Source organism: Sarcophilus harrisii, chromosome 4, assembly GCF_902635505.1.
Source record: "Sarcophilus harrisii chromosome 4, mSarHar1.11, whole genome shotgun sequence".
Classification (NCBI taxonomy): domain Eukaryota; kingdom Metazoa; phylum Chordata; class Mammalia; order Dasyuromorphia; family Dasyuridae; genus Sarcophilus; species Sarcophilus harrisii.
Window position 1 is genome coordinate 320,121,949 of NC_045429.1, and position 23,673 is coordinate 320,145,621.

The 23,673-nt window shown below is 40.4% G+C and overlaps 1 protein-coding gene and 1 non-coding gene across 3 annotated transcripts; both read right to left on the reverse strand.

Annotated features, from left to right (window-relative positions):
* Positions 1 to 47: 47 nt before the first annotated feature.
* On the reverse strand, positions 48 to 9,937 carry FDXR (ferredoxin reductase). 2 transcript variants are annotated; one of them, XM_023502519.2, is made up of 12 exons: positions 9,771 to 9,937; positions 8,909 to 9,006; positions 5,730 to 5,825; positions 5,364 to 5,486; positions 4,878 to 4,991; positions 4,310 to 4,411; positions 3,602 to 3,709; positions 3,346 to 3,430; positions 2,987 to 3,183; positions 2,573 to 2,744; positions 1,325 to 1,495; positions 49 to 666 (listed from the first exon to the last, which is right to left on the reverse strand). In XM_023502519.2, exons 1-12 carry the CDS (start codon positions 9,850 to 9,852, stop codon positions 536 to 538), a joined length of 1,479 nt encoding a protein of 492 aa, XP_023358287.2. In that variant the 5' UTR covers positions 9,853 to 9,937; the 3' UTR covers positions 49 to 535. The 2 variants fall into 2 exon arrangements, with proteins under 2 accessions (XP_031821623.1, XP_023358287.2); XM_031965763.1 differs by lacking the exons at positions 8,909 to 9,006; positions 9,771 to 9,937 and having other exon boundaries at positions 48 to 666; positions 5,364 to 5,574; positions 5,730 to 5,831.
* An 11,745-nt stretch (positions 9,938 to 21,682) lies between these two features.
* Positions 21,683 to 21,789, reverse strand: LOC111720540. The gene has a single exon (XR_002770185.1). It is a non-coding gene; the product is annotated as a U6 spliceosomal RNA (small nuclear RNA).
* Between the last annotated feature and the right edge of the window lie 1,884 nt (positions 21,790 to 23,673).

The window sequence follows — 23,673 nt, forward strand, 5'->3', positions numbered from 1 at the left end:
AGAGGGTCACTCTGGGCAGGTTTCAAAGAACCCGGCTCACTCACACAGTTGTTTATATTTCTACTTTTATTCCAGTTCTTTACTTCCACCTTGGCTCCTGGTACCTAAGCCCATTAAGGCACATCTGGAGGATGAGTCAGGACAGCAGAGGAGTTCTAAGCTCTGCTTTGATGTAAGATGAGGCTTCTGGGGGTTCAGATCTCTGTGCCCTGCCCCTTCCCTCCATCATAAAGTGATCCAAATGCTGAAGGCTAAAACTTAACATGCTAAAAACAAACAAACAAACAAACAAACGGGGAGGGAGAAGGACAGAGGATTTGCTCAAAAGGACACTGGAGGTAGTGGCACAGGCCAGGGACCCCTGAGAAAGGGGGAGGGGGTAGACAAGGTCCAGCTGGCACAGAACTCAAGGGCACTGTCCCTTCTTGCCTATTCTCCGATCCTGCCCAGATCGGGTCATAATCCTGGATCACTACTACCCCTGAAGTTGGCTGTGTCACACTTTGGGCCAAATTTTGGGGCCTAGGTCAAAGAGTCAACGTCTTATTATTTGTAGCATCTGTTGTGGATCCACCAATTTTTCCCGGGGCTTCCCAACTGCTTGGCCCTGAGCCACCTCTTCTGCATCCAGCTTCTCCCAGTCCTTAAAGGAGACAGGCTGGACCCCTGAACCAGGAAAAAGAAGCACACACAAATCAGGGCTGTCAGAATGGCCCCATTAGCCACATCACACTTCCTATCTACTTTTACTCTCTCATCCCAATATGTGCAGAACAAAACCTCCCACTCACTTTGCCCCAAACCCACCTTTCTGCAAACTGCCCTCCTTCCTTTTTCCTGGGTCCACAAGTTGAGCTCTCTTCTCTATTCCTCCCTCTCTCCATCCCTTTTATCTAAGAGTTGCCAAATTTTGCCTTATCTTCTCTACAACATCTGACTTCTTGCTTAGACTATTGCAATGGCCTCCCAAGTCGTCTCTCAGACTTGTCTTTGTAGCTCCAGCACCTAACATAGTGCCTATCCCAGTATATAGTACTGTGTATTATTTACCATAATACATAGCATAAGTATAATACACAGTATAAGTCTGTTTGATTGATCCCTTAGCCCATCTCAGAGTCTCCAACTAACCTCAAAAGGGCAGGAAACTCTAGAAAAGAGACTGATTCAAGCCTAGGTTCCTCCTCTCTCCCATTCTCCTTTACTTCCTATAGATTTTCCTCCAGTTCCTTCCCAGACCATTGGCTCCATGGCCTTTAAATCAATGACCCTACAAATTGAGTAGGCTCACTATTTCTACTTTCAGGGGCTGCCATCACTCTACCTCGATTTTTGAGTAGGGGTTCTATGACAGAGTAGCCGAGCTTGGGGCCTAAGGGCAGAACGCCCGCCTCAAGGTCTTGGAGCAGGGCCTGGCCAGTGAGGAAGCTGTCATTCATGGTGGTGGCAATGACACCTGTGGGACCTCGTTTAACCCAGCCACTACAGTATAGACCTAGGGAGAGAGAAGAAATGGAAAGAGCCAAACTAAGAACATGATTCTGAGCCCATGCCCAACAATGCTGCCTCGTCTTTCACCTTCCCCACAGACACACAGCATCTGGGGCAGCCTGGCCCATGCTGGCACTCTGGTACCAGTCTGTCTTATATTGTCCTGTTCCTACTTGGTCCTCTAGCCAAAAGGTAACTGCCTGTACCTCATACCCACTCTGTCTCCCCACCTTTATGCCTTTCCAATGATGCCTCTGCCACCTGCTTGACTCCTAACCCATTTCTTAAAGATCAAATCAAATGGTGTTTTCCCTATAAAATCTCCCCTGATTCTCAGAGGAAGTAATGATCTTCTCCTCAAATGATTTATGCACATACTTATATGATGTATGTATCATATCTCCTAATCTACTGTTTCCCCCACAAAGTCCATAAGGTCAATCAGTCAATTGACAAACATTTATTCAGCACCTACTGTGTGTAGCTAAGGGCTGGGAACAAAGCACAAATACAAGCAGAAAGACAGCCCCAGCCCTCTAAGAGATTACATTCTAATGGGGGAAGCCAGCACATAAAAGGAAGCCTATCTTACCAGTGGCTACCTACCAGTATTATGCACATAGTGGAACCTTAAATATTTGTTGAATTTAATTTTGTCTGTCCCAATCTATCTCTAGGGATTTCTATCCCTGTCCTGTGGCCGTTCTCTCTTCTCACATTCAACTGTTTTTCTTCCTTTCCTTCATATGCTCCTCTCCTCTTCATCTGTTTCTACACACTTCATTTCAGAGCAATTCTCCCCCAAAACAGTTATCTAACCTTTCTCTCCTTTCCTTCCCTTTGAAAAGTAGCTTTTCATAGATCTTTGTTTTTATATTTCTCAAAGTATCCCTCCCCATCCCCTTGCCAGAAAGTCAACCTATGTGACAAATTATTTTTTTAAAAAAGAAATCTTTATCAAACCCAAACAAGGCACCGAAAAAGTCTGACCTTAGAGTGCTTCATACCCATTGCCCCCACCTCAGTATCTTCTCATATCTCTTTCCCTTTCCCACTTTTAAACTACCACATTCACACACACCTGGTGCGCCCAACACACGACCCTCACTGTTGGGGATAACTCCAAGCTTGGGATCAAAGGGCACAGTGGGGTCAATTGAACGGCTCTTGTAACCCACACTGCTCAGCACCAGTCCACATGGCACATCCTCCATTTCCCCTGTGGGCACTGCTTGGGCATTCTCATCAGAGCCCTTCAGGAAATAAGGGGGACACAGTACGGAAAATGATTGAGTGTACATTCAAGTAGATGCCCACACACACCCCACCTAAGAACCACGAAAGGACTTTGGCCTCACAACCAGAATCAGTGCCAGGAGCTGGTGCTTCCCATTTTATCCTTCCCATTGAGAACTCCCTAAATGTCTTGAGAAAAGAAAGAAGCTCCTACAGAATTGCAGCAAAAGGCAAAGCTGAAGCCCCTCTCTATCCTCACCTCTAGCCTCATGACAGCCAGACGGATGCCAACAACTCGACTTCCATTGGGAGAGGGAAGCATCTCCTGAGGACTGCGCAAGAAGCGGAGGCCCCAGGCTCGAGGGGTCGTGACTTTGCTATCAGCCTTAGGCTCTGGTGGCTTCCGGGCTGTTCGTACCAGAAGCTCCAATAGCCGTTTTCTTGGACGGGAAGCCTCTGTCAATAACATCCAATAGTTCTAAATCAGCTCCCTTTCCCATGGCCATGTGCTCAACCTTGTACCAGCCTCAACAGGCAACTTCCTTCCTAGAATGCAGTGTCTCTCTTGGGCTTCCCTCCCTCCACTCACCAGAGGAACACAGATCCAATGCTCCTTACCTTTGATCGATTCTTCTAGGCTTGAGAAATCTGCAGGGTCTAAAAGAGGCTGGCTCCCAGGTAGGTTAATCATCTCTCGGAGCTCCTGGAGGTCATTAAGAACATGAATAGGAACGAAAAGAGTCATGAGAAATGTGTTAAGTATCAAGGGAAGAGAAAAACCAAGATCTCCATTCCCATCCTGGGGGGGAGGAGGGAGAAGAAACCATACTGCAGTTCTGTGGAACCCTATTTACCATTTTCCAGCCTTTCTCACCTTGATAGTAAAGGCTACTTGCAGGGGTCCCCTGCGTCCCACAATCCAAACCCTTTTCACTTGGCTCTGTTTCAACACCTTCAGCGCTTCTGCAGTGATGTCTGTTTTCTGAAGGAAAAGAATAACCTTAAAATTTTCTGGCATTGGGGAACAAGGGGTAGGAATCCCTTCCACTCACCTTCCTAAAGCCAGAATCTTAAGAGATACAAGTTGGTCAGAAATTACACTGCTTCCCCCTGGTGGTCATAGCCAGTACTATGTTCAACATAACTAATCCTGGGTTGGATAAAGAGGCTAATTCTCAGGCTGCTCTTCTCTCTACAGGAGGTGAGATGGCACCAGGAGAAGCTTGGGGCCCAGGACTAGGCTGAAAAGGCTACCTAGCAGTATTGTGCACATAGTGGAACCTTAAATACTTGTTGAATTTAATTTTGTCTGTCCAATCTATCTCCAGGGATTTCTATCCCTGTCCTGTGGCCATTCTCTCTTCACACATTCAACTGTTTTTCTTCCTTCCCTTCATATGTGCCTCTCCTCTTCATGTTACTACACACTTCATTCCAGGGCAATTCTCCCTAAGAAACAGTTATCTAACCTTTCTCTCCTTTCCGTCCCTTTGAAGGAGCTGTGAGACCTGAGCTCTCTGGGCAGTATGTCCTCTGCACATCACCCATCCTCCACAATCCCAGCTCCCCCAACACTAGTCACCTCTAAGAGCTCTGTTGGGGTCAGTAGGATCCGGGCCACATCCAGAGCCACATTCCCTTGTCCCAGAATCAGTGCTGTATCACAGTTCAGGTTAGGTGCCAGCTGAGGGGAAAATGATTCAGAAAAGGCAACTTTGACCAAGCCAAAGCTAGTCCCTCCTTATCCACCCCAGCCCTCTCTCTTTGGAGGTCTGGGTTAGCTTTTGTCTTCCAAAGTTCATCCCTCCCTTTCTCAGATCTATGCTCCCATTACTGCCTGTTTCCATCTCTGTGACTCTGCCCTATCTGCAAAATTAACTCTTATCTTCACTGACAGTTTATATCCTTCTTCAAAACCCATCCCACCCTTAAGAAGCCTTCTTTATGAACATCACTTCCCTCTGATTAAGCTTATGTGAGTAGTTTTTCCCTTTAGATTGGCAGGTTCGCCCCTGCCCCCACTTTTTTCCTCTTTCCATCCTCCCTCCCCAGTCTGAGCACAGTATAGACCAATCTGGCCCTTGCCTGAGAGCTATATTCTCCAATGAGTCTGGGGGAACCAGGCATGCCCCTTCCTCCCCAACACTCACCTTGCGGTTCTCAGGTAACCCGTTGTACCAGCCCACAAAATCCCTGGCAGAGATTACACCTGGCAGCTCCTCACCTGGAATGCCCAGGATGTTGTGGTCCTCTGCCCCATAGCTCTGTAGGAAAAAATGTGTCTTAGATCCTTGAAGGACCCACACTCTGCACTAGGAGGTCAGACCAATTTATGGTCATATCTCCCTCTCCTCCCCCGACCATTCTGCAATCTCCTGCTGTTCCCAGAAGTACTCTAGCCCTTTCTATAGTAGCCCACTTCTACATAAGTTTGTATTACCCCCTCATGTCCAAACATACCTTAAGCTATTTGTGTCCCTTCCTCACCCCTCCCTTCCTTCATACCCCAAACACAATCACCCTACAATCAATCACAATGCATCACAAATGTCCCAGTTCTACAAATTTCTAAACCTCTCACACTTATTATTCCCCATTCCTCCAATTCTCACAAACCACCCATTCCTTCTACTTACCAACACAACAGCGTGGTAGGCTTCCCGAAGCTCTGACACAGAGACATCTCTGCCCACAGTCACATTGCCTCTGAAGGCACATCGAGTAGAGCGGGCAGTCTGGGTAAACGTGTTAATAACATTCTGCCAGAGGGCAGGAGGAGTGAGTGACATGGGACCAACCATCCTTATACCACCCTCAGTTCAATATCATTTGGATACATGGCAGGCTCTAGAATCAGGAAACCTCTATGAAATCCTTGGCTGCTTCCCCTGGGGGAGCTTGACTGCCCAGGGAAAGAATCAGTGCCCAGCCAGAACTCCTGCCTTTCTCATCTTGGCTTCTCATTTTAGTTCACCAAGAACCCCCAGCCCTAGAGAACATACCTTCACCTCCGGATGATCAGGAGCCACTCCAAAGCGGACCAAACCAAAGGGTACCAGCTGCTTCTCATAGATGTCCACTTGAGCACGAGGATGGTGCTTAAGGAGAGACAGAAACAACTACAGTAACTGAAGAGCACCTTTGACCACAGACTCCATGCCCCTTCCATCAGCAGCAGAACTGGGAGTGATAAGTCATCATATTTCCCTTCTGAAAGAATTCAGTTAGAGCAGAAGATTCAAAGACTAGGTCTTAAGTCTTACAAGGCTATAGTAATAACGCACATTGAGACAGCTTCAAAATTTACAAAACACTTTAAAACAGTACTTCTTTTGATTCTTACAACAATTCTAGGAAACAGATGCTATTATTGTCATCCCTGTTTTTACAGAGGAAGAATTGTAGTTAAGACAAGAGACTTGCCCAGAGTCATACAGCTAGGAACTGAGGTGTGATCCAAATTCTGATCACACTACTTTGATACTAGCATTCTATCTCCTATATGATAGTGTTAAACTCAAACAGAAATAGATCCCTGAAGGATGAATACTGACTTATAAAACCACAAATTAACATCTATGTTGTATTGTATTTTTTATTTATTTTGATAAACATTTCCCAAGTACATTTTAATCTGGTTCAAACAGCACTCTAGACTTGTTAGACATCTGTCTTACCTATGCTTGCCCCCTCAGGCCCACTGGAAGGACTAGGGGCCCCATGAATCTCCCAAATGCCCTGTGGTCTACCCAAGAGGCAGCAAAAACAGCAGGAGAATCAGAGAGGTTCTCATGAGTTTGGGGAATCACAGGGGCTTCCCCAAAGAATTGGGTGTTTCCCTGTTTTGAAGCATATAGAAAGCCCAGGCACAAGGAGTGATTTTGAAATGAAATATTACTTTGAAATGGATACTTAGGCTCTGTTGACCCCACCAGGAACCATGCTCTCATATCCCTGTTGATCACATAGCAGCCACATGCTTTTTAGCAAAGGACTCTGGTCTTTAGAAACACCATTTTCCCAGACATAGAGTTAATCATAATGTTCCTTGTCCTTCCCCTCATTCCTACATAATATTCAGTCACCAAGGGCCCCTGATTTTTCCTCGGTATTCTCTCTTAAATCTGTCCCCCCGCCCCTTTCTTTTCCCACTATCACAAGCTTAGTTCAGGGTTAATTACCCTCACCATTAACTACTGAGATGGTAACAGGGTAAAGATTTCCCTTTCCTCCATGATTTTCCTTCCTCTCAATTCCTAGCTTCTGGACCCTTCAAAAACAAAAAACATTCTACTCTATTCACTGTTGCCAGATTAGTGTTCCTAATGTATATATCTAATGATGTCACTCAAAAGCTTCAATTGTCTCCCCATTGCCCACAGAACTGAGTCTAAAACCCCTGATTCTGGCATTCCTGACCATCTCCCATCTGGCTCCTTCCCACTTCTCCAACCTTTGCTCCCATTTCACCTCCATATGAATCCCACAAAACACAGAGAGTGAAGTAGTGTGAAAAGTACAAGATCTGGTGAAGATCCAGAGCCTCAGTTTCCTCACCTGTTGGAGTGGATGATTTCTGAAGTCTTCTCCAGCTCTGACTTTCTATGACCCCAGTCAAGCATACTATCCATAACTTTGCTTTTGTCATTCCCCCAGCCAAGAACACCCTTCCTGATTTCCTTTTCACTTATCTAAGTCCTGTCTATCTTTCCAGGTATACATTAAGTTCCACCTTCTCTGCATAGTCTTCCTTAGCTGCCCCAGCTCTCTCCCTCCTTTAACTGAATTCCATTAATGATCTACACTATCCATCTGACACACTATATTCTGCTTTGATCCATTCTTAACTTTTTTCAACTTACTAGAGAAAGTCAATATATAAAATGAATTTTAATTTTTCATCCATGTTTTTCATTTATAATATATCTCATTTTTGCTATTAGATTGAGTCTAATCTCAGGGAATCTACAGGGAAATCTGTAAACACTGACAAGTATGTTTAGGTTTTGGGGGGGTTTTTTTTTTTGATAGATTTAGGTGAATATAGTAATAAACTCTGCTTGTTTATGCTTAAAAAAAAAAAAAAAAACCCAAATCTGAACCAAAGTGTAGAGCATAATTTACTTTCTCCAGCTCTCATTAATCCTTGCCTGACATCCTCAGCACTCACACATTCTATTTCCACCATTAATTTGTCCTTTTTCCTAGGTTGCTTGGTAAGTATTCCTGAGGTAGATATATTTATTCCCTCATTTCCTCCAATATTCCATAAGCTCCATCCTCAGCACTCACACATTCTATTTCCACCATTAATTTGTCCTTTTTCCTAGGTTGCTTGGTAAGTATTCCTGAGGTAGATATATTTATTCCCTCTTCCTAACTGAATCCTGCATTCCCCTCCCTCCCTCCCCCAGCAGGGAGATGGCCCTGAGGCTCAAGGGGAACAGGCAGCCTTGGGGCTCTCCCCACCAAGGCCAATGACTCTGGCACAAAGGGCTCAGCCTTCAGCTACAAAGCTGAATCAGAGAAACGTGCTGAGGGGGAGGGAGGACTGAGGGGAGAGGATGGACCATGAAGCACGCTCTTAGTAGACATAGCACTGATCTGGAATCAGGAGACATGGGTTCTCGGCTCGCCTCTACCACCACCTAACTCTGTGACTGAGCTACTCCTTTCACTTCTCTGGGTTCATCTGAAAAATAAAGGGGCTACACGAGATGGTCTCTGTGACCTCTGGGAGTTTTAGAGTCAGTGATCCTAAGGTTAGGGACTGAGGGGAAAGGACAGAGAAGAAAAGACAGAGAAGGCTTGGAACAGGAGCTGATTACAGAAATGGGGGTTGGAGAGACAAGAGGCTGACTTTAGGAATCCTCTCTCTCCCACAGGCCAGAACTAGGGGACAGGAGGGAACGCCCCACCCTACAGCACTGGCCAGATGTTTTCCTAGAGACCTTCGGGACAATCTGTGGTGCTCCGAGATGGACAGAGAAGAGGGGGATGTGAGAGGAGCCCACAGAAGCAGGATCATCGGCCTTTACACAGGACGAGCCTGAAGCCTGGGGATGTTTCCATCCAGCCTCTGGGGAAGCGGCCAAAGCAGCTTCCGTGAGCAGGAGGCTACAGAGACGCTCTGACTCCAAGGAGCTGTGCCGGGGAAGAGGGCAGAGAAGGAAGTACCCACCTTCAGCAGGTGCTGGGCGGTGTAGAAGCCAGCTGGGCCGCTGCCCACCACGCAGATGTGAGGGGCCAGCTCCAGGGTGGAGAGCAGCTGTCGGAAGCCTGGACAGGGGAAGGGTAGCGTCAGAGGCGCCTCATCTCGTGCCCAGCACTCGCCCTCACGCACGGCAGTGAACTTCGGCACAGCCCCCCAGATGCCACAGCTGCCCCTGCCAGCCTATACCTTGTCCCGGGACCTTCCTGTGCCCCGCCTCCAGCCACTTCTGCAGCCCCAGAGGGAGACGCTTTGTACTCCTGGTTCTTTTCCCCGTCCCCGGTCTCTACGTCCCTCATGCACACACAGGGCCCTGGGTCTCAGCTCCAGATTCATTCCCTCTCTCCGCCCCCCCCCCCCCCATGCGCTCACTGACTCCTCCTCCTTCCTCCCTTCTCCCACGGCCACAGTCCCTCCACACTCTCTCACTTTCGTTCCCTCCTCCACCGGACCCTTGCATCCCTCCTCCCCCCCCCCCCCAGCCTCGGACCCCCCCCCCCCCCCCCCAGCCTCGGACCCCCCCGGCAGACGCCCCGCGCCGCCCGCCACAGGACCCCCGAGATGCCCCTCCGCTCCCTTGCACACAGCCGCCCCGAGGGCGGGAGGCTGGGGGGGAGGGGGCTTCCCTTCCCCTGACCCCGCCCCCTGCGCCGAGGGCCAGCCGGCTGCGCGCCAGCCCCCGCCTCGCCCCGACCGGCCGGAGCGCCGGGAGCAGGCAGGTCCCCTCACTTTTTCGGAGCTCTGGTTTCCTCACGTGCAGGTGAGAGGGCGGGGCCTTGCTCTCCCCCCTCCTCTTTCCCCCGTCACCCCCCGGGAGACCTCCGCTCCGTACCTAAGGGGAAGGCGGCGCCGGGAAGCAGCCGGGCCCGCGGCCGCGCAGCCCAGCGCCAGCACCCCCAGCCCCGCGGAGCCATGGAGAGCCAGGCAGGGCCGAAGCACCTGTGGGCTACGAGACCGAGCCCCTCTAGTACTCAGCGGCCTCGCCCCGCCCACCCCGCGTCACTACCCAGGCCCCGCCCCGGCCTCTCAAGGCCACGATAGCCCCGCCTCCTTCTGGGCCGGGACCCGAGCTCAGGCTCCGCCCTCAATCGTGCATAGGCCCGTCCCGCTTCCGGGAAAAGAGAGCATAGACGGAGCAGAGGCCCGCCTTAATGTTCCCTTGAGCCAATCATCAACGGGAAAGGGAATGAGGAGAAGAATAACTTCCCTTCATTTTTTCCCTGCCTCCAAGACCCGACTATAAATCTTAGCCTATAATAAGAGAGCCTTCTGGTTTGTCCCGCCCTTTCCCCACTGCGTGAGTATTTGGGCGCAAGGTTTTCCGCCTTCTTTCTCTGTGATTGGTTCTGAAGGCTAGATTGAGTCCGGCTCTAGCCAATCCTAAAAGGACGAGCCAACTATCCGCCGTGGCAGAGTCACCGAGGGTCTTGGGTGACTTCCGTTTCCTCTCCTCCCTCCGGCACTTCCTCGGGCTCAGGCCTAAGAGTATGTTACTGCTTCCCGGAACGTAGGTACGCGGAAGTCCTGTCTCCGATATGACTTTAGAGACTTAAAAGTACCCTTTTTACAGATTAGAAAACTGAGGCCCGCAGCGCGTAAGTGGAACCGTTCAAAGCCACGCAGCATTTCTCACAGTGGCAGTACTGGCGCTAAGCCTCAGGTACTCTTTCCCCACCAGCACAGCTCAGTCAAGCCCCGAATACAATTAAAATAAAATAAATATTTTGAAAAATTAAAGAGAACAGCTGCCATTTCTATAGCATCTGGTTTACAAAATGTTTTCCTCCCAACAACCCCGAGAGACAAGCAGCAAAAGTGCCAATAACTTATTTTTTTTTTTGATTCATGCTTTAGAATTAGATTATTTACTTATCAATTAATTTGTAATCTATTTTTCCATGCCCCCTTGTTGAAAGTAATTTTTATTGCATTTTGCTCCGAAAAGAAGATATTTAATATTTTTGTTTTTCTGTATTTGGTTGTGAGGTTTTTAATGCCCTGATACAGTTTTTCTGTAGGTGGCATGTAGAAAAAGGTATATTTCTTTCTGTTCCTATTAAACTTTCTCCAGAGGTCTGTTATATCTAACTTTTCTAAGTTGTTGTTTGATTTATCTAGTTCTGAAAGGAGCAAGTTGAGATACCCCATTAATATGGTTTTATTCTCTATTCCCTCCTGTGACCCATTTAACTTTTCCTTTAAGAATTTGAATACTACTTATTGTGTATCTAGTTTATATTTTAATATATTTAACATCTACTGGTCATCCTGCCATCTAGGGGAGGGGGTGGGGGGGTAAGAGGTGAAAAATTGGAACAAGAGGTTTGGCAATTGTTAATGCTGTAAAGTTACCCATGTATATATCCTGTAAATAAAAGGCTATTAAATTTAAAAAAAAAAAAAAGAATTTGAATACTATTGGTACAATATATGTTTAATATTGGTATTGCTTATTTACAAGTTATATGCATGAGTAATTTTACAGTATTGACAATTGTTCCAATTTTTCCCCTCTTTCTCCCCATCCCCTCCCCCCATGGCAGGTTGACCAATACATGTTAAGTATGTTAAAGCATATATGTCCTAACAGTTATTTTGCTGCACAAGAAGAATCAGACTCTGAAATATTGTACAATTAGCCTGTGAAGGAAATCAAAAATGCAGGCGGACAAAAATAGAGGGACTGGGAATCCTATGTAGTGGTTCATAATCATTTCTCAGACATCTTTCACTGGGTACTGTAGCAGGTTCACTTTATTACTGCTCCATTGGAAATGATTTGGTTGATCTCATTGCTGAGGATGGCCAGGCCCATCAGAACTGATCATCATATCGTATTGTTGTTGAAGTATATAATGATCTCCTGGTCCTGCTCATTTCACTCAGCATCAGTTCGTGTAAGTCTCTCCAGGCCTTTCTGAAATCATCCTGTTGGTCATTTCTTACAGAAAATTATATTCCATAATTTTCATATGCCACAATTTATTCAGCCATTCTCCAACTGATGGGCATCCATGCATTTTCCAGTTTCTAGCCACTACAAAAAGGGCTGCCACAAACATTAGTGCACATACAGGTCCCTTTCCCTTCTTTAAGATTTCTTTGGGGAAAAAAAAAAAGAGCTACATGTATTGTTTTCTCATCTAGGGATATAAACAGTTTAACCATTAAATCTACTTCCCCCCCCCCCAAAAAAGAAAAAGATCTCTTTGGGGTATAAGCCCAGTAGAAAGACTGCTGGATCAAAGGGTATGCACAGTTTGATAACTTTTTGGGCATAGTTCCAAATCGCTCTCCAGAATGACTGGATGCATTCACAATTCCACCAACAATGTATTAGTGTCCCTGTTTTCCCACATCCCCTCCAACATTCCGCATTATCTTTCCCTGTCATTCTAGCCAGTCTGACAGGTGTGTAGTGGTATCTCAGAGTTGTCTTAATTTGCATTTCTCTGATTAATAATGACTTGGAGCATCTTTTCATATGACTAGAAATAGTTTCAATTTCTTCATCTGAGAATTGTCTGTTCATATCCTTTGACCATTTATCAATTGGAGAATGGCTTGATTTCTTATAAATTAGAGTCAATTCTCTATATATTTTGGAAATGAAACCTTTATCAGATAGGTTCTTTTTTTAAATCATGATTTGTATTCTTAAATTATCTCACTCCTATCTGTTTTCTAGGTCAGTTGTTTTCCCAATGAAATATTATATGTTTCCTTCTATTTTTCATTTTTTTTGTTTGTTTTATTGTTTCTCGATGAACTTATGGAATCATTAGTTTCCACTTGCCTAATTCTAATTTTTAAGGAATTATTTTCTTCAGTGAACTTTTGTACTCCCTTTTCCATCTGATCAATTCTGCTTGTTAAGTAACTTTTCTCTTCAGTGGATTTTTGTGCTTCTTTTAACATTTGATTTATTCTCTTTTTAAGATGTAATTTTCTTCAGTATTTTTTTGTATGCCTCTTTTGCCAACCTGTTGGCTGTTTCATGTGTCACTTTCATTTCTTCCCCCTGATTTTCTTCTGCCTCTCTTATTTGGTTTTTAAAACCTTTTTTTTTTTTTTTTTTTAAGTTCTTCCAGGGCCTGAAACCAATTCACATTTTTCTTTGAGGCTTTGCATGTAGATACTTTGATATTATGTCTTCTCTTTTATTTGTGTTTTGATCTTCCGTTATCATAGTAACTTTCTATGGTCAGGTCCTTTTTGGGGGGATGTTTGCTAATTTTTCCAGCATTTTTCTTGAATTTTAATTTTGTGTCAAACTTGGGTTCTGTTCCCTGGGTGGAGGAGGCACAGTCTCAAGCTTCAAATTTTTCTTGCTGACGTATTCAGAACTCATTTTGAGTGTCTATAAGTTTGAGCTCATCCGAGGTGGTATGATGTAAGAAGTGTGATTTGTACTCTCCTAGTCTATGCTCTGGTCTGTGAGCAACCATAAGCACTCCTTTCTACCCTGGAACATAACCAGAGCCTTGTTCCTGCTAGTACTCCCCTCTCTCTGGGACTGCAACCCAGGGTTGTGTATGGGCAATGTAATAGAGTCCTGCATCCAGTGCCAACAAAGAATCACCTACATTTTCCTTCTGATCAGTTGTCTGACCCCCTTACCAAATCTGTGGGCTGAGAGCTCCAGAAATAGCTTTTGCTGTTGTTCCCAAGGCCTACTGCTAGCTTATGGAGGGATGCAGATCTTTGATGTTATCTTGCTGGGTTTCCTGTGCTCAATTACACTACACTTTGATCCCATTGAGGCAAACCTTTCCTGCCAACCTTCTAAGTTGTTGGGTTGAAATATTGTTTCACCTTATCCTTTACTGGTTCTGCCCCTCCAGAATTCATTTTGAGATGTTATTTTAATGTTTAATGTTGTTTAGATTGTGATACAGAGAACTCTGGCAGCCTCTGAAATCCTTTTCAGAAGGTCTACAAATTAAAATTTAGTTTTTATTTCTCATATGGCAAAAATATATAAATATGAACCACATAAGCAAAAATTCTTTGGATAGATTCTCAAGTCATTTTTCATAATATAAAGGGATAGTCAAAATAAAGTTGGAGGACCACTGGTTTAGAGGAGAATTTGGGAGAGCTCAGATAAATCCCTGCCTTTACTCTGCCATCTTGACTGCCCCCTAAAAACTTCCTTTTACAGATGAAAAAACAGACTAATGAGATAAAATAATGTACCCAAAATCACAACAATCAATCAACAGAAAAACTGTGCTATACTGTGGAGATTAAGGCAGTATAGGATTTTGAATAGAATTTCAACTGGAGTCTGCATTACTTAATGTAGACTTAATTTTCCTGACTTTTTTTTTTTTTATAAGTCTACAAAGTATTTCTAGTCCCTACATTATTTCATTTAACCTCACCAAAAAACCTGTAAGCTAGATATTGGAGATGTCATCTCCATCCATTTTATGAATAAAGTTGTTTTGTAGCTCCGGGATTTCCTATTCTTTCATTAAAGATAGAGAGGTTCATTGCTCCCCTATCAATCTTCAGAAAATCTTTGTAAGCCTTTCATAAACTTTCCTTTCTCCCCACCATCCAGGAACTTCATTCAAATTTTCTACCCCATTCCAATTATAGACCACTAATGGATATGGATCTTTTCTTCAGCTACCTTTTTAATTTGAATCTTTTGGAACTTGCAGAGCTTCACAGACAACTATGCTACTGTACTTCATTTCCTGAAGAAACAAGGAGAGAATCATGTGACTATGATAAGTATTTAAAATAGGTTGGTAAATTTCAAGCTCTCCAGATTTCCCCCACAAATGAACAAATTCGTGCCTCAGGGCAAAAAGTCTGATGAAAAAAAATCAAGAAAACTTGGGATAGAACAGGGGTCCTCCTGGTATAACCTAAGATCTGAAGAAAGACCCAGGACTGGAGTTAGCTCGTGTGAAGTACAAACACCTCCAGCTAGCTCCACAGAAACACCAAGTGGGGACCCCTGAAGTAGAGGGATTTGGCCCATGCCTAAGCAGAAAACATAGGAACTTTCACCTCCTGGACTGCGGAAGTAATTGGGGGGTCTGAGATCTGAAAGACTAAGGACCCTCAGATGATCAGGAACACTAGGGTGAGAAGGAACCAGCATATCTGGTGAGTGCAGAAGCAATGGGACAGGGACACTACTGATTGCGGCATTTCCAGAAGGGGAGACTTTTTCATTTGGGGTCCAAGGTCACAGGGGAGAGCTAAAGTGAAACTAGAAGTACCATCCTGACACGCCATGATTAAAGGAGCTTTACACTAAGATTTCCCATTTTAAAAAAATGTACTAGCAAAGAAAAACCCAACCATACAAACTCATAGTTTTGAAAACCTACTCACATTAGGAATGGGTTAAATAGTCATCACTATGGATGCAACCATTCTGGAGAGCAATTTGGAACTATGCTCAAAAAGTTATCAAACTATATATATCCTTTGATCCAGCAGTGTTACTACTGGGCTTATATCCTAAAGAGATCTTAAAGGAGGGAAAGGGACCCATACGTGCAAAAATGTTTGTGGCAGGCCTTTATGTAGTGGCAAGAAACTGGAAACTGAGTGGATGCCCATCAATTGGAAAATGGCTGAATAAATTATGGTATATGAATGCTATAATGTTATTGTTCTATAAGAAACGACCAACAGGATGACTTCAGAAAGACCTGGAGAGACTTAGATGAACTGATGCTAAGTGAATTGAGCAGAACAAGTAGATCATTATATACAGCAACAACAAGACTATATGATGATCAATTCTGATGGGCATGACTCTCTTCACAATGAGATTATTTAAATCAGTTCCAATTGTTCAGTGACAAAGAGAGCCATCTACACCCAGGGAGAGGACTGTGGGAATTGAATGTGGTTCACAACATAGCATTCTCACTTTTTTTTGTTGTTGTTTGTTTGCATTTTATTTTGCTTCTCTCTCTTTTTTAAACTGGTTTGATTTGATTTTTCTTGTGCAGCACAATAATTGTATAAATATGTATGTATATATTGGATTTAACACATATTTCTACCATGTTTAACATATATTGGACTGCTTATCATTTAGGAGAAGGTGTGGGGAAGGGAGGGAATTAGAACACAAGGTTTTGCAAGGCCTAATGTTGAATTGTTCATGCATATGTTTTGAAAAATAAAAAATAAAAAACTTTTAAAAATGTTAATAAATTAAAAAAGAGAAAGAAATAAACATCACCACATATGTATCATGAAGGATATAGCATCCTCCAAAATCTATTTTAAAAAATAAGGGAAGAGGGATAGGCAGAGGGGAAAGCAAAGTGGGGGTCAAGAAAACAAGGGAAAGAGCTTTAGGGGAATGGGGAGAAGGTTAAGTAATACCAAGGCAAGTTAAGGAGCAGAATTAAAGCAATGAATTAACAGGGATAGGAAAGATGTAAATGTGTATATGGGTGGGGTATGTGTGTGTGTATCCATATATATGTCTTTGCCTGCTTGGGGGAAATGGGAGAGATGAAAGGGGAAAAAAAGAATAAAGTAAAAAAAGAACACAGCAAAGAACAACAACAACAACAAAAAAAAAAAAAACCTACAGGGAAGTAAAGAAAAATTGGACACTCATGAATATAACTTCTACTATTACATATCTTTTATTGAACAGGTAATTTATTGTTATATACTTTGAATCATCCCTGATGATTTGCTAGTCACATAACAAGGTTCAGTTTTGTTCTGTTTTACTTTGTTTTCTATTTCTTTTCTGTTTTTTAACAAATAAAAAACTAAATGTATTTAACATTTTATTTTTCCTCAATTACATATAAAAACAATCTAACATTTCTTTTCAATTTTGAATTCTAATTTTCTCCCTATCCCCTTCACCTAAAAAGCATAATTTGATATGGTTAGTTATTTTTTTAAATTTCCACTTAACAGAATTTAATTTTTTTATTACTTATAAAGATGGTTTTCAACCTTCACTTTTATAAGATTTTGAGTTCCAAAAATTTCCCCCTCTTCTCAAGACAGAAAGCAATTTGACAGAAGTTATATATGTACAATCATATTAAACATATGTCTACATTAATCATGTAAAAGAAGAATCAGAACAAAGGGAAAATATATGAGAAAGGAAAAAAGTGTAAATACTATGCTTTGGTATGCATTCAGACTCCATAGTTCTTTCTGTGGATGTGGATAACATTTTCCATCAGTAGACATTTGGAATTGTTTTAGATCATTGTTTTGCTGAAAAGAGTTAAGTCTTTCAAAGTTGCTATTAGTCTACATAGTGTTCTCCTGATTCTGCTCATTTCACTTTGCATCAGTTCACATAAACTTTCCAGGTCTTTCTAAAATCAGCCTGCTCATCATTTTTCTTTTTCTATACATAGTTATCTTATTTTTCCAAATATATACAAAGATAGTTTTCAACATTCATCTTTGCAAAACCCTGTGTTCCAAATTTTTCTCCTTCTCATACCCCTGCTCCCAGACAGCAAGAAATCTGATATGTTAAACATGCAATTCTTCTAAACAAATTTCCATTACTTATCATGATTTGCGAGGAAAATCAGATCAAAAGGGGAAAAAAGCCTAAGAAAGAAAAGTCAAGCAAACAACAACAAAAAGATGAAATTATTATACTTTGATCCACATTCTGTTTCCATAATTCTTTCTTTGAATGCAGAAGGCATATTCTATCACAAGTCTTTTGGAAATGTCTTGAATCACCTCATTGTTGAAAAGAGTTGTGTCCATCACAGTTGATCATTACATAATCTTGTTACTATGTGCAATGTTTTCTTGTTTCTGCTCCCTTTACTTCTGCTCATCATTTCTTATAGCACAATGGCCATTACATTCATATACCACAATTTGTTCAGCCATTCTCCAATTGATAGGCATCCCCTCAATTTCTAATTCTTTGTTACCACAAAAAGACTTAATATAACTATTTTTGTTCATGTGGGTCCTTTTCCATTTTTTAAATGACTTCTTTGCAATTCAGACCTAGTAGTGATATTGCTGGATCAAAAGATATGTAAAGTTTTATAGCCCTTTGGGCACAGTTCCAAATTGCTCTCTAGAATGGTTGAATGAGTTCACAACTCCATCAGCAATATATTAGTGTTCCAATTTTCCCATATTTTCTCTAGTATTTATCATTTTTTTCTATTAGCCAATTTGATAGATGTGAAATGGTACCTCAGAGCGGTTTAATTTCCATTTCATATGACAAAAGCTTTAATTAATCCAACTAAAAACTTCCTGTTAATATTTTTTGACAATTCATCAATTGGGGAATGACTTGCATTCTTATAAATTTAACTCAGTTCTCTATAAATTTTAAAAATTAGGCTTTTTATCAGAAACACTGGTAGTAAAAGTTGTTTCCCAACTTTTTGTTTTCTTTCTAATCTTGTTTGTGTTGACTTTGTTTGTACAAACCCTTTTTAATGTAATGTAATCAAAATGATCCATAATGCATTTCATAATGTTCTCTATCTCTTGTTTGGTTATAAATTTTTCCCTTCTCCATAGATCTGACAGGTAAACTCTTCCTTGACTTCCTAATTTGCTCATGGTATCACTCTTTATGTATAAATTATGTACCCATTTTGACCTTATGTTGATATGTAGTGTAAGATGTTGACCTATGCCTAGTTTCTGCCATACTTTTTTCCACTTTTCCAGCAATTTTGGTCAAATAGTATTCTTTTGCCAGAAGCTGGAATCTTTGAATTTATCAAACAGTAGATTACTATAATTATTTACTACTGTATCTTCTGTACATAATCTATTCCACTGATCTACAACTCCATTTCTTAGCCAGAAACAAATAGTTTTGATGATTTTTGTTTGATAGTGTAGTTCAAGATCTGGTACAGCTAGACTACCTTCCTTTAAATTTTTTTTTCATTAATTCCCTTGAAATTCTTGGCCTTTTGTTCTTCCAAATAAATTGTTGTAAATTTTCTAACTCTATAAAATTATTTTTAGTAGTTTGATTGATATGGCACTGAATAAATTAGGTAGGATTATAATTTTATTCTATTAACAAAGCCTCCCCTTGAGCAATTGATATTTTCCCAATTATTTAGATCTGTCTTTATTAGTGTGAAAGTGTTTTGCAGTTGTGTCATATTTTGTATTTTATATCATCTACAATTATTTCAAATGGAATTTCTCTTTCTATCTCTTGCTACTGGATTTTGTTAGTAATATATAGAAATGCTGGTGATTCATAGGGTTTTATTTTATATCCTGGAACTTTGCTAAAGTCATTAATAATTTCAGGGGGCAACTAGCTGGCACAGTAGATAGAGCACAGGCCCTGAAGTCAGGAGGACCTGAGTTCAAATCCAGCCTCAGACACTTAATACTTCCTAACTGTGTGACCCTGGGCAAGTCACTTAACCCCAATTGCCTCAGGGGGAAAAAGAATTTAATCTCTAAAGTTATTTATAATTTCAAGTATTTTTTTAGTTAATTCTCTAGGATTCTTTAAGTATACCATTATATCATCCATAAAGAGGAATAGTTTTGTTTCCTTATTATCTATTTTAATTCCTTTCATTTCTTTTTCTTTACTTATTACTAAAGTTAGCATTTCTAGTACTATATTGAATAGAAATGTTGATAATAGAAATTCTTGTTTCACCCCTGTTCTTATTGGGAATGCTTCTAGCTTATCCCCCTTATAATGCATCTGATAGTTTTAAATAGACATTGCTTATTATTTTAAGGAAAAACGTCATTTATTCCTGTGTTCCCTAGTATTTTTAATGGAAATGGGTGCTGTATTTTGTCAAAAGCTTTTTCCATATCTCTTTAGATAATCATGATTTATGTTAGTTTTGTTATTGATACAGTCAATTATGCTGATATGTTTTCCTAATATTGAATCAGTCCTGAATTCCTGGTATAAATTGCAGCTGGTCATAGTGTATTAACCTAACTATAAATTATTGTAATCTCTTTGCTAATATTTTATTTAAAAATTTTGCATCAATATGCATTAGGGAGATTGGTCTGTAATTTTCTTTCTCTGTTTTGGTTCTTCCTGCTTTAAATAGTAGCACCATATCTGTGTCATAAAAAGAATTTGGTAGATTATTTCTTCACCTATTTTCCCAAGTAGTTTATATAGTATCAGAAATAATTGTTCTTTAAATGTTTGGTAGAATTCACTTGTAAATCCATTTGGTCTTGGAGATTTTTTCTTAGGGAGTTTATTGATGACTTGTTCAATTTCTTTTTCTAAAATGGAATTATTTAAATATTTTATTTCCTCTTCTGTTAATCTGAGCAATTTATATTTTTGTAAATATTCATCCATTTTATTTATATTGTCAGATTTATTGGCATACAATTGGACAAAATAGCTCCTAATTATTATCTTAATTTCCTCTTCACTGGTAGTGAATTTGCCTTTTTCATTTTGATAGTGGTAATTTGTTTTACCTCTTTTTTAATCAAATTAATCAAAAGTTTATCTATTTTATTAGGTTCTTTCATAACTCATCTTAGTTTTATTTAGTAGCTCAATAGTCTTCTTACTTTCAAATTCATTCATCTTTCCTTTGATTTTCATAATTTCTAACTTGTTATTTTATCACGTATTTTTAATTTGTTCTTTGTCTAGATTTTTAAGTTGCATATCCAATTCATTGATATCCTCTTTCTCTATTTTATTCATGTAAATAATTAGAAATATAAAATTTCCCCTAAGAACTGCTTTGGCTCTATCCCATAAGTTTTGGTATGTTGTCTCATTACTGTCATTCTCCTGGATGACATTATTGTTTCTATGATTTGTTGTTTGAGCCACTCATTCTTTAGGATTAGATTATTTAGTTTCCAATTAGTTTTTAGTCTAACTTTCCATAATTCTTTATTGCATGTAATCTTTATTGCATCATGATCTGAAAAGAACACATTTATTATTTTCTTTTCTATGTTTGATTGTATGGTTTTTATGCCCTAATACCCAGTTGATTTTTGTATAGGTGCTGTGTACTGCTGAAAAAAAGGTATATTCCTTTCTATCCCCATTCAGTTTTCTCCAAAGTTCTATCAATATCTAACTTTTCTAAAATTCTATTCAACTCTAACTTCTTTCTTGTTTATTTTGTGGTTATATTTATCTAATTCTGAGACAGGGAGGTTGATGCCCCCCCCCCACACACACACACACTAGTATAGTTTTGTTGTCTATTTCTTTCTGTAACTCATTTAGTTTCTTTAAGAATTTGGATTTTATATCACTTGGTGCATATATATTTAGCACTGACATTACTGTCTAGGTACCTTTTAGCAATATGTAGTTTCTTTTTTTATATGTCTTTTAATTAAATCTCTTTTTCCTTTTACGTGGTCTAAGATCCAGATTGTTACCTCTGTTTTGTTTGTTTGTTTTTACTTAAGCCAAAACATAATATATTTTGTTTCAAACTTTTACCTTTACTCTGTGCGTTTCTCTCTGTTTCAAATGTTTTCTTGTAAACAACATAGAATTATGGTTTTTAATCCACTCTGTTATCTGCTTTCATTTTATGAGAGAGTTCATCTGATTTACATCTACAGTTATGATTACTAGTACTAGTGTTTTGCTTCTGACACTGCCTCCCTCGATCTGCACCCCCTTTCTATTAGCCCTTCCCTTTTCTTTCCCATTTCTTCTCATACTTCTGCTTTCCCTTCTATTCACTCCCCTGTCTTTTCTTTCCACCTTCTCTTCCTACTTCCCTATAGAGTAAAATAAATTTCTTCACAAATTTTCATGTTATCCTTGCTCAGGGACCATACCAATGTTTTCTGTATTGTTCTAATTTTAGAATATGTGCTGCTGAGGCAAGCACAGTAAAATAAAATTCTATTTCCAACTGAGTGTATATGTTATTCTGTCTTGGGTCAAAACTAATGAAAGTAAATTTTAAACAATACTCACCCCCACTTCTTTCCCTCTGTTGTAACAGGTCTTCTGCACCTTTTCATATGATGTAATTTGCTATGTTGTGCCTCTCCTTTCCTCTTTTCCAAATACAATTCTTTTTTTCACCCTTTAATTTTTTTTATATCATCACATCAGAGTCAACTTATATTCACACCTTCTGTCTTAATAGCCCTTCTAACTACCCTAATAAAGATACAATTCTCAAGAGTTATGCGTATTATCTTACACATAAAAAAAAAAAAACAACTTTTTTTCCTGTTTACCTTTTTATAGATTGAATTTTCTGTTCAGCTTTGGTCTTTTCATCAGGAATGATTAAAAGTCCTCTATTTCATCAAATATCCATTTTTTCCCCTGAGGGATTATGCTTAATTTTGTTGGATAGTTGATCCAAGTTCCTTTGCTTTCCAGAAATATCATATTAAAGGACCTCCTATCTTTAATGTAGAAGCTGCTAAGGAGCTGACTGTGGCTCCATGATATTGAATTGTTTCTTTATGGATGCTTGCAGAATTTTCTCTTAGATTTGTTAATTCTGAAATGTGGCTACAATATTCGTTGGAGTTTTCATTTTGGGATCTCTTTCAGATGGTGCTTAGTGGATTCTTTCAGTGACTATTTTGCCTTCTGGTTCTAGTTAATAGGGCAGCTTTCCTTGATAATTTTTTGAGAGATGCTGTTTAGACCCTTTTAAAAAAAAATCATAGCTTTCAGGTAATACAATAATTCTTAAATCATCTCCCTTGAATCTATTTTCAAGTTGGTTGTTTTTCTAAAGAGTTATTTTACAATTTCTTCTATTTTTTTTTCATTCTTTTGATTTTATTTGGCTGATTCTTGATGTCTCATGAAGTCATTAGCTTCCACTTGCCCAATTCTAATTTTTAAGGAATTATTCACTTCAGTTAGCTTTTGTACTTCCTTTGCCATCTGACCAATTCTAATTTAAAAGGAGTTGTTTTCTTCAGCAGATTTTTCCCCCATTTGACCAGTTGTATTTTTTAAGGAATTTTTTTCAATCCATTTTTGTCTTTCCTTTTCTAAGTTATTGACTCTCTCTTATTTCTTTTCCTAATTTTTTTTTCTGTCTCTCATCTGACTTTTAAAATCCTTTTTAGTTCTTCCAAGAGGGCTTTTTGGGCTAGAGACCAATTCATATCCCCCTTTGAGGTTTTGCATGTAGGACACTGTTCCAAGTTTCTTGTGCTGGGAATTAGGGACCTGGTCAGCACTTTGTGCCCTGCAACCTCAGGTGCTTAGTGGATTGCTCACTGTGCCTATTGTTGTGCCTATTGTTGCCCAGTTTCCTGCAGGTTTCAAAACTGGGCTGCTTAAGCAAGACTGAGGAGTTTCACTTGCTGATCTGTGCTGTGGGGAAAGCTCAGATAACTTCCTGGTTTCTCTCTGCCATTTTGGCTCAGGCCCTTATGATTGATTATTTTAGCACATCCTGTGGGACTAGTGACCACCACTCTTTACACTAACTCTGAGTAAAGGCTGAATTTATGAGCTTAAATCAGGTTCAGAAAAATATGGCTTGAGCAAATATACAAAATGAGGCAGAAATTCAGAATAGGATCAATTAAAGAATAGAATCACTTATTAAATGATACAGATTAATTTTTAACTTCTTCATTCCCTTTTTTTGATTCAATGGGGAGCAATTCCTCACTGAATCACAAACTGATAGATCAATTATCAAATGACATCATTTGCCTCTCAGGACTGACTCAATGGAATACAAAAGACTGAAAACATTGAAGATTTCATTAAGGACAGTTAATTATAA